The 15,980-nt window shown below is 37.8% G+C and overlaps 4 protein-coding genes and 1 pseudogene across 5 annotated transcripts; 1 reads left to right on the top strand and 4 right to left on the bottom strand.

Annotated features, from left to right (window-relative positions):
• LOC104703279 (UPF0678 fatty acid-binding protein-like protein At1g79260) lies at window positions 664-1,748 on the bottom strand. Its single transcript, XM_010419286.2, is given in 5 exon segments — window positions 664-954; window positions 957-977; window positions 1,084-1,146; window positions 1,247-1,387; window positions 1,514-1,748. Coding segments are annotated over 5 exon segments (471 nt in total). The 5' UTR covers window positions 1,655-1,748; the 3' UTR covers window positions 664-849.
• LOC104703278 (serine/threonine-protein kinase AGC1-7-like) lies at window positions 2,758-4,955 on the top strand. The gene is made up of 3 exons (XM_019227304.1): window positions 2,758-2,911; window positions 3,031-3,764; window positions 3,864-4,955. Exons 1-3 carry the CDS (start codon window positions 2,870-2,872, stop codon window positions 4,783-4,785), a joined length of 1,698 nt encoding a protein of 565 aa, XP_019082849.1. The 5' UTR covers window positions 2,758-2,869; the 3' UTR covers window positions 4,786-4,955.
• LOC104703277 lies at window positions 7,890-9,291 on the bottom strand. Of its 2 annotated transcripts, none has more exons than XM_010419282.2 (4): window positions 9,170-9,291; window positions 8,480-8,799; window positions 8,321-8,372; window positions 7,890-8,169 (listed from the first exon to the last, which is right to left on the bottom strand). In XM_010419282.2, the coding sequence occupies exons 2-4, from the start codon at window positions 8,786-8,788 to the stop codon at window positions 8,087-8,089; spliced, it is 444 nt and encodes a 147-aa protein (XP_010417584.1). In that variant the 5' UTR covers window positions 8,789-8,799; window positions 9,170-9,291; the 3' UTR covers window positions 7,890-8,086. The 2 variants fall into 2 exon arrangements, with proteins under 2 accessions (XP_010417584.1, XP_010417583.1); XM_010419281.2 differs by having other exon boundaries at window positions 8,321-8,378; window positions 9,170-9,288.
• On the bottom strand, window positions 10,036-12,447 carry LOC104703276 (importin subunit alpha-6-like). Its single transcript, XM_010419279.1, has 5 exons — window positions 12,187-12,447; window positions 11,551-11,763; window positions 10,891-11,460; window positions 10,467-10,796; window positions 10,036-10,366 (listed from the first exon to the last, which is right to left on the bottom strand). The coding sequence occupies exons 3-5, from the start codon at window positions 11,163-11,165 to the stop codon at window positions 10,099-10,101; spliced, it is 873 nt and encodes a 290-aa protein (XP_010417581.1). The 5' UTR covers window positions 11,166-11,460; window positions 11,551-11,763; window positions 12,187-12,447; the 3' UTR covers window positions 10,036-10,098.
• Window positions 12,643-15,101, bottom strand: LOC104705077 (annotated as a pseudogene).

Raw genomic sequence — 15,980 nt, 5'->3', positions numbered from 1 at the left:
CATAATATTTTTAAAAAATAAAAAAAAACTGTTTTTCGTTTTATTTTTTCCTCCATTAGTGTTATTGTATCCAAAGTAGATATTGTTGCTTCGGGATCAAGTACATATATGTCAACACCACAAACATAAGAAGCCAAATTAGCCAAGAAAATTAAAAAAACCAAATGAAACTATTTAATACAATAATCCAAATTTGTGGAGCGTAAGAGAATTACAAGGTGCCACGTTTTGTCATTGCCGTGGCCTGAACGTGTCTGCTTCACATCTATATATTATTCTTTTTGTTTTTCAGTCCTTTTTTCTTCCCCTCTTTTATTTTATTTCTATGTATTAATAAATATCTGTTCTTATATGTGATTACGTATGTGTATAAATAAGTTTATAAGATTGCATCTACAATCATTTAATTTGTTGTGTCTAGAAAATTAATCATAGTTTAATTAATTTGTTGACTTTGCATCGATAATAACTTGGGGGTGTTTCATCATGACTTAGTTTATAAAATGCGTGTGCCATAGTCTAGGGGAAAAACAGAAATATGCGGACGAACTTGTTATTTGTTGAAAGTTATTTGTAGTGTGTTGATTAGTGAACTGAGAATACAATTCTTGGAATTGATGCGTACTAATGGGCTAAAAACGTACGTTATGAGGCCTTAATAGATAGACGTTAATGGGTCTATTAAACTGTTTCAAGAAAAACCCATTTAACTCTCCAATCTTCTTCCTCCTCTTGATTTCCCGAGCTTAAACAAGGAAATTTTTGATCATACAAAAGAAGAGAGTATCAAACAAATGTTGTTAGAACTTAAAAACTAAACAGCGTGATCTTACAGAGGAACTATGAAATTTAGATCTTATGGAGTATGGCTTTGAGATGTGGTTGAAGATGGTCAGTGGTAGTAGTACTCATGTGAACCACGTAAGCTAGTTTTCCTCCATCAACCAATTCAAATGCTCTCTACTTATCTCCTTCACCTGTCAGAGAAAGAAGAAAACAAAACAAAGCAAATCTCAATTAGAAATGCAAAGTTTATTTATAATAGAGGAAATGGTAACTACGGGTAATTCCATCTTAAAAAACCTTTGATGCGTTTCCCACAATATCACTTTTGAGCAAGATTGATCCATTTTTGTATGTTCCTTTCTGAGATCAAAATCATAATCAGAAACATTATAATAAAAGATCATGATTTAGGAAGACTTAGAAGAAAGAAATTGGGATTTTTTTATTTATATATATATACCTGGACCTCGACGAGACCTGTGCTCTGAGCTATGACGACTTCGATGGAACCATCTGGCTTTGGACGAAAGTAACCACTCTCTGCGTGCATCGGAGCTCCTGATTCCAACTTCCATGTCTTCTGCGTATACGCTATCACCGGCTACATAGACAATAAGTTCGAGAATAAATTCGTCTCTCTCTCTCTCTCTCTCTCTGGCCTCAGCTCAGTTAGATTCGAATTCGATCTATAGCAAATGATGATGAAACGAGATCTGATCGGGTTTACCTTGCCGGAATGTGAGAAACGGAGCTCTTCTCCGTATCGGAAGGAAGGTATGGTCGGATACTCACCTTCGCCTTGTCCTCTCCAAGTTCCCAAGAGATAAGACAGCGGCTCTACCAAGGGGTGAAGCGGCGGCGCTTCCATCTGATTTGATCGGCGGAAACAAACAACAACAGAGTTTTTACTCTGAACTGATTGATGATGAATGATGCTCGCGTGGCTGATTGATTGGATGGGTGAATCATATTGGATTTACTAAATATGCTAAAGCAGGCCCAATAATACAAGGCCCCCCTAAGTAAAACTACTTACTTAGTTATTGAATTGAACACTCTTTACATAAACATCCTTAAAACTAGCTGATTGATAAATGATGGATTCCTTGACAATGAGAAAGTAAATTGGTTTTAAAAAAAAAAAACAAATGTTGATAAGAGTTTTCTAAGATTAGTATTTATGGGTAATTATGTTTGTGTTATATAGTAATGTTTCACTCAAATAAAAATCAAGGGTTTTCCATATATGTATGAATTGAAGCAATATTGACTTTATGGAACCAATGTGATATGATTTAGCCATTTTGGAAGTGTATATTGATTGATCATTAAGGAAACCAGAAAAAAAAAAAGAGAGAGAGAGAGAGAGAGAGAGAATTGAATGAAGTTTCTTGGTTGGAGATAAATAAGGGGGACATCACAATTTCCTTTGTCTTGAAATTCTCAAGACCTTTTCATCCCTCCACCAATTCTCCACTTTGTTTGGAACTCAGAGAATGATATTTACTTTTTCTCCATCCGTTTCTTTTCCTCTCTTTTCTTAATTAATCACTTTTGTCTTTTTCCACCTTCTTTCTTTCTTTATTCCTAGACAACTCTTCTTCTGTTCATCTAACAAAATTTAACAAAAAAAAAAGAGAACACACACAATTATAAATCTAAAAACTAATCAGATATATAGGGTTATTAATTACTCTTTTCCTTGTAAAATTTGCTCCAAATCATGCTATGGCTTCCGAAAATTTCAGACACGGAAGGTAAAATGCTGCAATCTTTCTCTGCTCCATTTTTTTGAAAGTTATTTTCCTGCCAAAACTACAAACAATAAGAAATTTATAAAGAATATTACGTACGTACCTCGACGTGCAGACCAACCCTTTTGCTAGATTCTATGCACAAGACAACATGATGAAGAAGGGATTTAACATTCGTGACACCAAGTAATGTCCCCATTTGAATGATCAAGGAACTCTTTAACACATTTTGACCCTTTCTTTCTAAACAAAAGCTTCTATTAAATTTTCAACATTCAAACAGGTTTCTTTGATCTCTAGGTGTGACTCGCCTTGCCTTCTCGCTGGCGATGTTAACCAAGCCTGGAAAGAAGCTTCTTGACTCCTCAGAGGTATATACGAGGCTGCTCTCTGAGTATACTTAAAGGAGTTTGCATATCTAATCTACTTGTAGTTTGAAATCTTTTTTTTTTTTTTTTTTTTTTTTTTTTTTTTTTTTTTTTTTNTACAGTCAAGTCATCATGTCTCGTCCTTGGGTCCAAAAGAATCAGCTAATCATACAACAAATTCGAATTATCCACCGTTAGATATCGTTCATCAAACTCCACAACAACGGAAAGAAATGCAGAAGCCATCGTTTGATCACAAGAAGATGGAGAATCTTATAAAACCAGAGCCGGTTGGGTTCAGCAATCACCACCGTCCAAACCCTAGTCCCAAAATCTCATCCTCACCTGGTTCCAACATTACCGAGTCACAATCAAACTTAAACAACAAACAAAACAATAGTAACAACAATAGCAACATGAGTTCAAGAAGCAACAGCATTGAGAGCACGTCCTCTAATCCCTCTAAGCCACACACAGGTGGTGACATAAGGTGGGATGCTGTGAATATGTTGACCTCCAAAGGAGTCCAGCTAGGTATCAGCGATTTCAGGCTTCTAAAACGGCTAGGTTATGGAGACATCGGTAGTGTATACCTAGTCGAGCTAAGAGGAACCAACACCTATTTCGCCATGAAAGTGATGGACAAGGCTTCCTTGGCTAGCAGGAACAAGCTGTTGCGAGCTCAAACAGAGAGAGAGATCTTGTCTCAGCTTGATCACCCGTTCTTGCCAACTTTATACTCACACTTCGAGACTGATAAATTCTACTGCTTAGTCATGGAGTTTTGTAGCGGAGGTAATCTCTATTCCTTGAGACAGAAGCAACCAAACAAATGTTTCACAGAAGACGCCGCGAGGTCAGGGAATTCAAAAATTGATTAATGACTCTAACAAAAGACAATTCTAATTACATCAATGTATCAACGTAACAAACTCTTTTATTTTGTCTCTTACAGATTCTTTGCATCTGAAGTGCTTTTGGCATTGGAGTACTTGCACATGCTCGGTATCGTGTACCGTGACTTGAAGCCAGAGAATGTTCTAGTCCGAGACGACGGGCACATTATGCTCTCCGATTTCGATTTATCCCTCCGATGCTCCGTCAGTCCAACTCTCGTCAAGTCCTCCTCTGTTCACGCCGCCGGCGGAGGAAGCGGAAGCGGTCGACCCGTCGGTCTCATAGATGAGGACGCGGCGGTGCAAGGCTGTATCCAACCGTCCACATTCTTCCCGCGGATTCTACAGTCATCGAAGAAGAACCGAAAGGCCAAATCGGATTTTGGACTCTTCGTTAACGGATCATTGCCGGAACTCATGGCGGAGCCATCGAACGTTAAATCAATGTCGTTCGTGGGAACACACGAGTACTTAGCACCGGAGATCATCCGTGGAGAAGGACACGGAAGCGCCGTAGATTGGTGGACCTTAGGAATCTTTATCTACGAGCTTCTCTACGGAGCGACGCCGTTTAAAGGACAAGGGAACCGTGCGACGCTTCACAACGTGATCGGACAAGCTCTTAGATTCCCTGAGGTTCCTCATGTGAGCTCGGCGTCGAGAGATCTGATCAAAGGGTTATTAGTTAAAGAACCACAAAAACGGATCGCTTACAAACGAGGCGCGACGGAGATCAAGCAGCATTCGTTTTTTGAGGGTGTGAACTGGGCGCTGATTCGTGGTGCAACGCCGCCGCATGTACCGGAACCAGTTGATTTTTCGTGTTACGCAAGCAAGGATAAAGAGTCTATGGCAGCTATCGACGGCGGCGGCGGAAAGAAGAATAATAAAGGTGGTGGTGGTTGCAGTATCGGCGGTGGTGATAACAAGTCTAACGGTGGTGGTGATGATCCTGATTGCATTGACTTTGAATATTTTTAGCAATTGAGATAATGGTGATGACTTAAAAACTTCATCAAACAATTTATATTTTTGGCTGCTTTTTGTTGTATTTTATAATAATTGATTTATCCGACATTTTTTTAATTATTAGAACTCGATATATGAATTGTATAATTTGAGGGAATTTCTTTAATTATTCTGCTATTTTGTAACTGACTTTTGTATATATATTAAAAAAACAAAAATTTGTCATATAAAAGAAAAATTGCTGATCAATTTGATGATTTTTTTTTTGTTTTGTTTGGTTTTTAGTGAACTGATCTCCGGAACGGTTATATCTCTTTTGTATTTTTAACTTTTAATCCTCTAGAGCCCCTAAGGCCATTAAGACAATATCTTGTTCGGGATGGTCAAGAACATTACACAGCCGCTCAATGCAACCTTGTCTCACAAGCAACCTGCAGCGAATGGTTTTAGTATCAATTTTGTTTAAAAATATTAAAGAAAAAAGAGTTGTAGTTTGACAAAAAAAAATAAAAGGAAAAAAGAGTTGTATTGTTTGTTTTTACGTGATGTGGTCATGATTCCGCTAAAAGTTACATTAGAAATCATCCTAACAGCAAAAATAAGTAGAAATTAATTAAACAAAACACATGAAAACCAACAAATTTTAGAATTCGACAACATTAAAAGTTTATAACCATTCAAAATTGTTTTGTAACAAGCAAATTTACATACACCATCTTGTACCAAAAATCCTCTTCTCTTCCAATCTCGATTTTACATACTTCAAGAAAGTCTAATACCGCTAAGACCATGGTTGATCATAGCTGGTAAGTGGCCTAAAGCATATTATGACTTTATCTGCGTGTTTGTTGTTGTCCTCAGTTTCCTTGACTAACATGGTTTGCACTGTTAATAGTTTAGTTTTTAGCTCACGGATATATGCCTAGTTGGCTGCCTAAAGGGTTGATACTTTGTCTGTGAATGCACGATTTAGGTTATGATACTACTGAAGGAGTGTCGTGATGTCCAACTTCGCTGCCGAGCTGCCAGGGATAATGAAGAAGCTGATCAACCATTGTTATCAGTTTGTTTCTTCTGGTTTCTACAAAAAACCATTTTTTCTGCCATTGTGGAACATATAGCATCTTCTGGTCATTACTCCTCTTATGCGAGGTCAGCTCCTTAGACATGGCATAAGTTTGATGACGCCCAAGGTGATATGATTTACAGTTTTATTTGATTTATGAGTTTATATGGTTCTTCATAGTTGTCAAAATGCTGGTGTCAAGGTACTTCCTTTGTTCGATTATATATTTCAACCTTTGACTTGTGTGACTTTTAATTTGTAGGTTGTTCGCTGGGGGCGATCAGTCTATGCCAACATTTAGATATTCGTCCGGTTTCAGCTCACAGTCAATGTTGTCTCTCTCGTAATTAATGCCGTAGCTGCTATTTCAGGTTTGAGTTTCTGTTGCATTCAGCTCTATTCTACTCTCTCTCTCTCTCTCTCTCTCTCTCTCTCTCTCTCTCTCTCTCTCTCTCTCTCTTTCTCTTTCTGTATATATCTAGTTTTGTTCATACATTACAGCTAGCTTCTCTGGGTTAATATGATAATGGACACTTTTGGAGCATTGGCTTTCCGTGTGCTTCCAAGGAGTCAATTAGTTCAGCGTAAGTGACAGTCTTTAGATTTTTAGTTTCTTCCATTAGAGAGGATAAGGAAGCATAGCTTTTAGGCATAATAGAAGCAAGCATTTTGACAACTAAATCGAAAGTTAGTTATGCCTTCTCCTAATGCTCTCATTTGATTTGCTACAGCTTGGATCCTATCAGAATATGCTTTGACTTTTTCTCCTTCTTTCATTTTCACATTTTCAAACTCTCTTCTTAGGGATTGAAGTATAACAGGTTTGACCTTTTCATTACCTTGGTAGGGTTGCTCCAAGAGCTTTCAGGCTTGATGTGCTTAAGTTTCAGAGAGGACTTCATCAAAGACGATGTCTGCTACAGCATGCTGAATGAGTTGAAGAGCAGCAATGTCTTTGGTTTTAAGCGACCCTTCCAGTTTCCAGTATCTTTTCCTTTTTCTGCTCTAGGAGTTGTATGTAGGTTCGGCTTGGTACTCCATCTTTGACAACATCCCAGAGATCTTTATTCATGAGTGTAGTTTTCATTCTTGCAGACCAGAACTCGTAATTCTAGCCATCAAAGACTGCAACAAGTTGAGATAATTGCAGGTTTATCGCCATCTCTCTCGTTTTCTTTTCTGGTTTTTTCTTTGTAACTCTTGTTCTGACTTCTTCACATTTTTTTTTGTTTCTTGCTTTAACAGGTACATGCTCCTACCTAGGCTATCTATCAAGTTGAGCTCTGATACCATGTTGAACTCTTGCTCATATCTTCAGGTATGTATTCATTTGTCAGGTAATCATTGTTGTTGAGTTAGCTCGGTTAATTCGCTTCGACAACAAAGCTTGACTGGAAACAACGGTTGATATGTGTTGCCATCGGGGTTATCAGGTAACTTTTATTATATATTGTTTACATATATACATGTTGGATACATATCTTATATAGATATATGTGCAATGCTTGTTGAAAACACAACTAACGTCTTACTTGAACCGACGTTATACGGACAACAGACATTCATATATAATCAACTTTTCTTAGTGTGTGAATAGGCAGGCAGCTTTGTTTCTCTGCAGTGTCGTCTCTACACTGTATGTGGTTTTGGTCTCTGATATAGGAGGTCCCTTGACTAGTCCCCCGAACAGCTTTAATGGCAACAGAGTGGCTCCTCCTTTTCAATCCATCTGCTTTCATCACAAATCGATGATGTCCCTTTGTTCTTGAATGTATTATGCAGATGCATCACTAGTTTCTATACTGTTACTTTATTTAGGCACATCAAAATGGAAAGAATTAAAAGATCATAGCTACAACAATACTATTCGTATTCCAGTTCACCCAACTCTCTCTAAACCATATGTCTAAACAAGATTACACAAGATCGTCAAACACAACGGTCTCCAGGTAAAACTTTTGACATGACTTGAGAACCTATTGAGAAAGAAATCAGAAGGACTTGGTAAAAAGCTTGCTAGGTGTTCTCTGTTCTGAATGGGTTTGTTGTAATAAAAAGAAACGTGAAGCTTGGTTAATATGACAAAGATATGGCAATTTTGTTCAGAACACCATAATAGTCAGCAGACATGAGCACCGCGAGTTGCAAGCTTTTTGTTTGATAGATAAAATAAATAATAACAGAAAACACAGTTTTTTAATGTTATATTATTATGATTATTCCCCTTCATCGCGCTAGTAAGCAAGCTTATGATTTCGGTTCATAGCCACTAGAGGGGCTTGCATGTGTGTCTGTGCTGCGCTCTGATTCTTCAGAAGATGGGTCAGCACCTGTATGAGAGGTGGTAGACTGTCAAGAGGCATACTACTACTAACTCATAAAAAGGTAGGGACTAACCAAAAAAAAAAATTGCAGCATCATAAAATTAAAGTAAAAAAACTGAAGAGTTTGTTGTAAAGATGATGATGTATGTTTTTTTACCTGTCACATCACCGGATCTGTGAGGATGTACAACACCTTGCATCCTATTTGCCTTTGCCTAGACACAAGAAGAAGAAGAAGAAGAAAAAAGCCCAAAAGTTAAGTTTGCAACATGAGAAGAAAAGAGAAGAGGAGAGGGGGATCTCGTTGGTTGTAAACCTGAGTCTCATTCTCATTCGAATCTCCTGCAGAGTCAAGCAACGAGGTGTTGTTGCTTCCCATATCAAGCGTAATAGCATCAAGGTCCCCCTTCAAGGCTTTCATATTTGCACGCCTCCTCTTTGCTCTCTCCCTCCTTGCACTCAGGAAAGCTAATTCTTCCGCAGTTCTGGGGATGGATGACGATGATGATGATAATCTAGTGCTGACCATCTTCCAGAGTGTATCTTCTTGTTCTGTACGCCTACTCTCCAATTCTTCAATCGCTAACTGAAAATATTTATCCCTCTTCTTCGTTGACAGAATCATTTTTACCGTACCTATTTTTTTTAACAAGAAGGATAAAATCAATTAATCAACAAACAAACAGACGGGAAATCATATATAAATTACTGTATCTAACAAAGCCAATTCGATGAACAGAGCCCCGAATTTTCTAGTAAAGGTTTCTTTCTCTTTTTATTTTCTACACTTGAACCCCATCATCATCATCATCATCAACTCAATCCAAGTTTTACATAAATCATCACTAGACAAACAACTATGGGATTCCCAAAGTATTATTAATATCCCACCCAACAACAGCTAAATCAAATCTAGGTCGTGCATAGTAATAAATTAACGAACGAACACAAGAAAGGTACAGTTAGACTTGCCCTAAAAAATATTATTTTGAGGTACGAGACAAACCTGAGACTCACTGAGAGAGAAGCGATAACGAAATCAGATCAAAGCAAGCTTGCTCATGAGAGGTATATGGATCGAGAGGATTAGAGGGGCAGGCTTTAAGAGAGACAATGGAGGCGGCGCAATGGAACGAAAACAAATAAAACTTTTCTTTTGGTTTTTGGGTCTTATTTTTGTGAAAAGCAATTCGGCCCAAGGCCCACCACATAGATAAAACAAACTCAACCGAATTATTTTTGTAAATGGTTTTGTTGGCACCCTGGAGCAGCCAATCTAAACGAATTATTTAAGCGTTGTTTTCTAGAATTAAAGGTTTTTGAAGATTAGTTGCAAATTCGTTTTGTGGATCATGCATGTCACGTAACTCTGACTCTCATATTAAAAAATCAATAAAATATCACTGCCTAATAATATTTAATGAGCGGCAAGATATACCTTCTGAAATTTGCTAAATTATGTTCTTGGCAATATTAGAACATTGTTGTGTCATAAAATAACGATCATAATTAGTATTAAAAGATATTTAAAAATTGGCTGCAAATTAAAAAGGAAAGAAAGAGATATTGAGTATATTTCCATTTAACAGGAATATTAAGCTAGATAGATTTGAATTAATCTAATAAGTGTATCCTTCTTTGGCACTAGTAATTTATATATATATATATATATAGGACATAAGCTCATTATGATAGATATTTAATCTGCCGTTATGAATGACAATAAAATAATATATCTGGATTATGGGAAGATTCTAATCCATTACGTCAAACAAGGATAAGACTGTTAACCAAAGAGCAAAAATAAGTAGAACTCAATTAAACAAAACACAAATTTTAGAATTCGACAACATTATAAAAACCATTCGAAACTGTTTAAGAACCTAAAATCACACATTGTAACCGATCGATAAAACCTAAGTTCAAGTAGTAGTATTACGAGTCTTTAAAATACCCCATGATGATTCTATCATACCTCAAGTTAATATCATGATCATCAGCGTGAGTAAAAACTGCCTCATCCATCTGTTGCAAACCCCCTGCTTGGATAAACATCCTCCTGTATGGGAAATCTTCTCCTCCTCCATTAGTCTCCACTTCAAAAATAACCTCTAGAACCCCTAAGGCTGCTAAGACGATATCTCCTTCGGTAGGGTCAAGAACATTAGACAGCCCCTCAATGCAACCTTGGCTCACAAGCAACCTGTATCAATTTTGTTAAAGAATGATTACTAAGGAGAAAAGTATCAATTTTGTTAAAGAATGATTACTAAGGAGAAAAGAGTTGTATTGTTTGTTTTTACCTGATGTGGTCATGGTTCTGCTCAGAAGTAATAGTAAAAATCGTCCTAAGAGCATACGTCTTAATCTCAGTATCGTTCAGATTAAGCAAGTGAATGATATGCTTTGTAATGCCTGACTCTATCACAGAACTTCTGTCCAAAACTGCAATGTTGAAGACGATCTGACAAATTTTCTTCATGACTTCACTATCTTCTGTGTTTGTCAAAAGTCTGAAAAGACCAGGAAGCACACCATTCTCAACAACAATTTGAGTATGCTGCGAATCAAGGGCAGCCACTATGTTAAATATTGTCCCGAGAGCTTCCCTTTGAATCAGAGCGGTGGAATGCCTAAACATATACAACAAAGTTAAGATAAGTTTGAATTTAATAATCTGTCAGTTTTGCTACAAAAAAAAAACTAAATATATAGACATCTACTTACTGGAAGAGACTAACAAGTGCAGAAATTATTTCTGAATGACAAATCCTCTGTATGGTTTCAGAGTTGCTTCCACCAGAGAGATTAGAAACAACCACAACTGCAGACTTGAGAGCATCATCACAATGATTTAACCTCAACAGCAGGGCAAGGACAGGAATATCTGGGTCAACAGCAGGGAAAGGACTCGCTCTGAAGAAGGCTGATAACGTGGCAGCAGCAGCTCTAAGCATCTCGAGCGTTGGATTCGCAGTAAAAAGAGCCAGAAGAGGTGGCATAGCCCCGTGATTGAGGACATAATCACGGCGTTCTTGTGACTCAATAGCAAGGTTTTCCAATGCCTGGGCAGCCTGTAATAAGAAGAAACAAAGAAGCCAACAATTATCACTCCCATGAAGTCTATCTAATTAACAATTTTGAAGTAGGAAACAAAATGATAATTGATATCAATATCCGGTCTTCCTCCCTTTCAGAACTGAGGAGTTGGACAAATAATGGGACTGTGCCATTATCAATAAGCACTTGAGTGTCTTCAGATGAAGTCAAAGTTGCAAGAACAAAAGCTGCATCGTCCTATTAAAACTACAAAAGCAAATCAGCATATATTCCAAAAACACAAAGCTACACATACATGAACAACAAACAAAAAAAATCAAGGATCACCTTCATGAGAGGGGAGTGGAGGAAAAAATGGACTAATCGAGTAACAATTTCAGATCGAGCAATATCATCGATGGAAGGAGAATAATAAGAGTCACCTCCATCAGTAAGCAATTGTCTCAATCTACTCATAGCATTCACTTGTAAAGCCATATCCTCTGACATAAATTCGATGATAATCCTTTGTAAAGTACGTTCTGCTGGTATAGTTACGAACTACAATAGAAAGAAAGAAAGAAAGGAAGGAAGCTTAGAGCAAAGACAAAAACTCTTCGATATGCTCTGCATATAATCCAATCTCTAAGAAATTCAGGTTTGCTGGTCCAAAAACTCTTCAAACAGATGATACACTACAGCTCTAGATATGTTAACATTCCTTTTTTTTATCTCATGGATGAGAGTTCTATCTAGGGTTTCTCACGTATATCTAGAGATATCTTAACAGCATAGATACAATATCACACTCCCTAATCATCTTAAATTTGTACATCACATTCACAGCATCAATAACAGAGAATTTCCCCAACCATCCTACTAGAGACCTAGAAATTCTAGCTTTCAATCACTTCTATTTCATCATCGTGAGAGAAGATCTTAAACTTATCAATCTGAATCAACGCATTAAAATAAGAAGCATACTTGTCTCCTTTGCGAAGAAATTGCTGATGAAGAAGAGAGATTCGGCGCGGTAGACCACCGAGAAGGAAACATGGTCGACAACAAAAACAAGCTATTGAGGAAAGCAATCGCCTTCTCTATGCGGGTAAAGGCTTACTACACACAACTATTTTCTCGGGAAAACATTTCCGAGATTCGAGAGATTTTTCGCATTTGGGGGGATACAGATTCGAGATAGAGAAGAAGAAAGAAAGAAAGAAAGAAAGAAAGAAAGACGACGACTTGCTATTGTGGTTTCGATTCGAAAGTTTTTAGGGTCTAAATGTTTTGGCCAAAATTCGAACCCCGTTGGTTCTTTTTTCCCCAAACTTTTTTTTTGACCCCGTAACTTCCCAAATTTACGTAACTACCCACTGATTTTAAAAGCGAAAGAACAAACTACAGTAGATATCTCGATTCTATGTGATAACTTTGAAATTAGATTAGATGAGCGAGTTTATTACTATTCTTATTATTAGTATGTTTTGCATAATCTCTCTTTTAACAGAGTCTTTCAGGTTTTGGTTTCTTGGTCTACAAGCCATCATTAACAACAAAATTCTATCTCTGTCACTCCCTCCTCTTTCGTCGCCACTCTTTTAAATTTATTTCCCCGGGGAAGCACTCTCCTCCACCTAATATTATATAGCACCTAAAGAAACCTCCAGGCAAATTGATCCGTTGGACCACCCAGATACCCTCTTTCACACACCTCTTACAAGTCACATTCCCCAGTGAATCAAGACCCTTTTCCTGCATTCGAACCTCCACTATCAATAGCAGCTTCTTCAAGGTTTCTGATCATCTCTATAACTTTCTCATAAGCACCGGGGGATGATACCTTCTGCAGCCATTACAGCTGACATTACTGAATGCATTTTGACCAATCAAGCGAGCGACACACCGCTTTACACAATCCTTTACAAGCCGCTGGCAAAACTTTTGCTAGGTCAGAGACTCAAGCCGCATCATCAGAACCTGTGTCAACAAGAAGCTGGATTATTTAGAACACCACTCAAACCATACAAAACTGGGTTTTATATAAGAAAAAAGGTTGGTTCACATTACATTATCAAACTTAATTAATTAACCCACCAGAAAAACGCATGCAAAGCAAATAAGTAAGGTCCAGTATTAAAAACTGTGATTCGATGTGATCAAGTACTAACCGACGCATGCCTCAGCCTCATTGTTGGCCTGTGTATTATTAGGTTTATCTTCGCACATAATGTACCTGAAATGATTCACAATTCAATTTAAAAAAAAAAAAAGGATAAGAGAGAGAGAGAGTGCTAGTTCTCTTTGTATACTGCGTCTCACCTCGACCACAGATGACGGGTTCTCATTGTTCTGGTTCGCATTGACGCCTTTCATTACTCTACGTGGTAGAAGCTCAAAATCCCAGCCAAGTAGTTCACAGACAAACCGAGCAAAAGCCTTATGAGCTCGTATCTTCATTTTCGGTACTTTAGTAGTGCAATGTTGAACAACTTCCAGGACAGTGTTTGAATCCTTTGATCATCTTCTTTATCAGTCGCAGCACAACACACACCGTTCATAGTTTGTCTCATAGTAACTCTTGAGCTCAACATTCCCTGAGAAGACTCTAGATATTAACTCCAACTCCTCATCAGACAAATTCTCATCACCGTTCTCCTCAACTGAACCAACACCATCCTTGGCAAAAAATGTCTTCTGATGCATTCTGTTGCATTTGTAACAAAGCAGCCTTTGCGTGTTCTTCAACAGACCTGATTCGTTGTTTCTCGTGAGGAATCTTCAAGTCTGAAGGCAGCTCAGATGCACCTTCCTCAACCACCTTTACGCCCACAGTCTGTCAAAACAAAAAAAAATAACCAAAAAAAAGTTTTTAAAGTATTTCTGAATCACCAGAAGAACCATTCAAGAAACCTACCAAGGATCATAATGATCCAGAACAACATTAATAAGCTTGTCTTTGACCGATAGTAACCTGAACTACTGTATCAAGCTATATAATTCACACAAGGAATTTTGAAGCCACAGACTGCAATAGTTGCAAACTAAACTTCTTACCAAGGTGTATTAGAATCTAACCTGAGCGTCCTTGTGGCTCGAAACAACAGGGTTGTAACATTGCAAACAACTTGTGCAAGAGCTCTATGCTGAGCTTTTGAACTTCCTACAGCTCTTCTCTCCAGTGCCAGTGCCCCACAAACGAAACACCAGAACTCTCCTTCTCCATTCCCAGTGTTGTTCTTCTCATAGTATTCCTTAAACTCAAACGACTGATCCTCATCTCCTTCACAACTATCATCTTCCCCTGATTTGTTACCGAAGAACTCGCGACAGGTTCGATGGATATCTCTCTGAAGCAAATTCGCAGCTAATCTCGCTTTCTCTTCCTCCGTAATAGGCACCGCAACTTCTTACACGGCCTTTGTTCAGCCCATCCATCCAACAGATCCCGCAGACTGAAGCAGTTCCTTCACAGGCCATTCCCGGCCCGAATCAGGCCTCTGACGCTTGTTGTTATTGTAGAGAGATTTGGGGGGGGGGGATTGTTAGGGTTTCTGGATATGATCTTCTGTGGAGGAGGAGGAGTAACATGGCGGCGAGATAGAAGTTGCAAATCCGCCGGCGGGATGTAATTGGGCCTGCTGCTGGGTCGTTGAACAGGGTTGAGATTGGGGCTAGGGATTGGGTTTCGGGTCGGGGGACCTTGGTGTCAGAGCGAGTGAAGGTAGAGATTACTTCTTGCTTCAGAGATTCATCCTCGTTAAGATGATTCATACCTTTCCCGGCGGCCGGCGATGAACCTCAAAAACGTGATTTAAGATCATTTATAGGTTAATGGGCTTAAAACTTTTATATTTAGCTTTAGACAGCAAGATCCAATGGACCGGCTTATCGTCCAATTTATCAGATTCGACTTCAAGCAAACAATACCTTTAGCTACTGACTGTTAAACTCAGCAGTATTTAATAAATGTGTTAATTTTTGGTCAATACTCATTTACACTCATAGCCATATTTAATTTAATTTTATGGGTTGAGCAGCTATATATAATTAATTAAAAATAATTGATTACGAAATAGAAAATTTGGTGTACAAATTCGTAAAACCGCATGCGCCCCTTTACGGGCATTCCATATTAATGGATTTGGTCGAACAAAACATAACATTTCGGAAGAAGTCGCGTGTGAGAACTTAGGGGGCCAAGGCCTAAACGTTTTTAAATTAGTAAAGAATCTAAAAAGACGACATCGAGCGCCAGGTGGGCGAAGAAGACTCAAAGTTGTGTTTGACTTACCGACTTTGTGATTTTTTTAATCTCGACCGTCCGACCTGGATTGATTTAATCAATTAATCACTTCGCATATAATTGATTTTGTTTCAGTAACTTGTCAGGTGAGGCTTTAATTTATGTATTTTTCTTACGAATGTTCTCAAATAGTCAGTGAAAATTGAGAACATCACACCCTCCTAGAAGAGGTTCATTCATTAAAATATGTTGTTGGATTGTGTAAAAGATGGCTATTTGGTAAAAATAGTTTTGTATATAAATTGAGAATAACCAATTTTAGCTCAAAACTGAAAAACAAATCAGATGAATCTGTCAATTGTTTTTTCTGAACTGAACTAGGTCAACGATTACTGTATTATCTCACCAACTGTTCTAATTTTGTTTCAACTAGACAACAACGACCATAGTGGCCAAAAACTATATTTAATATTATATTTATTGGGTCGACTACCATACATAATTTACAAAAAAAAAAAAAAAAAAAAAAAAA

The sequence above is a fragment of the Camelina sativa genome, chromosome 7 (genome assembly GCF_000633955.1).
Source record: "Camelina sativa cultivar DH55 chromosome 7, Cs, whole genome shotgun sequence".
Lineage (NCBI taxonomy): Eukaryota > Viridiplantae > Streptophyta > Magnoliopsida > Brassicales > Brassicaceae > Camelina > Camelina sativa.
Note: the sequence above shows the minus strand (reverse complement) of the source record. Positions and strands in the feature narration are given on the sequence as shown.

What these genes read in the sequence shown, in the direction of transcription:
- LOC104703278 (XM_019227304.1), top strand. Translation starts at nt 2,870, where the DNA reads ATGTTAACCAAGCCTGGAAAGAAGCTTCTTGACTCCTCAGAG. An exon ending in TTCACAGAAGACGCCGCGAG is followed by an intron (nt 3,765 to 3,863) that starts GTCAGGGAATTC and finishes TGTCTCTTACAG; the next exon opens with ATTCTTTGCATCTGAAGTGC.
- LOC104703277 (XM_010419281.2), bottom strand. Translation starts at nt 8,788, where the DNA reads ATGATTCTGTCAACGAAGAAGAGGGATAAATATTTTCAGTTAGCGATT. An exon ending in CGAATGAGAATGAGACTCAG is followed by an intron (nt 8,379 to 8,479) that starts GTTTACAACCAA and finishes TCTTGTGTCTAG; the next exon opens with GCAAAGGCAAATAGGATGCA. An exon ending in CAGATCCGGTGATGTGACAG is followed by an intron (nt 8,170 to 8,320) that starts GTAAAAAAACAT and finishes CCTCTCATACAG; the next exon opens with GTGCTGACCCATCTTCTGAA.
- LOC104703276 (XM_010419279.1), bottom strand. Translation starts at nt 11,165, where the DNA reads ATGCCACCTCTTCTGGCTCTTTTTACTGCGAATCCAACGCTCGAGATG. An exon ending in GCACTTGTTAGTCTCTTCCA is followed by an intron (nt 10,797 to 10,890) that starts GTAAGTAGATGT and finishes GTATATGTTTAG; the next exon opens with GCATTCCACCGCTCTGATTC. An exon ending in CAGAACCATGACCACATCAG is followed by an intron (nt 10,367 to 10,466) that starts GTAAAAACAAAC and finishes AAATTGATACAG; the next exon opens with GTTGCTTGTGAGCCAAGGTT.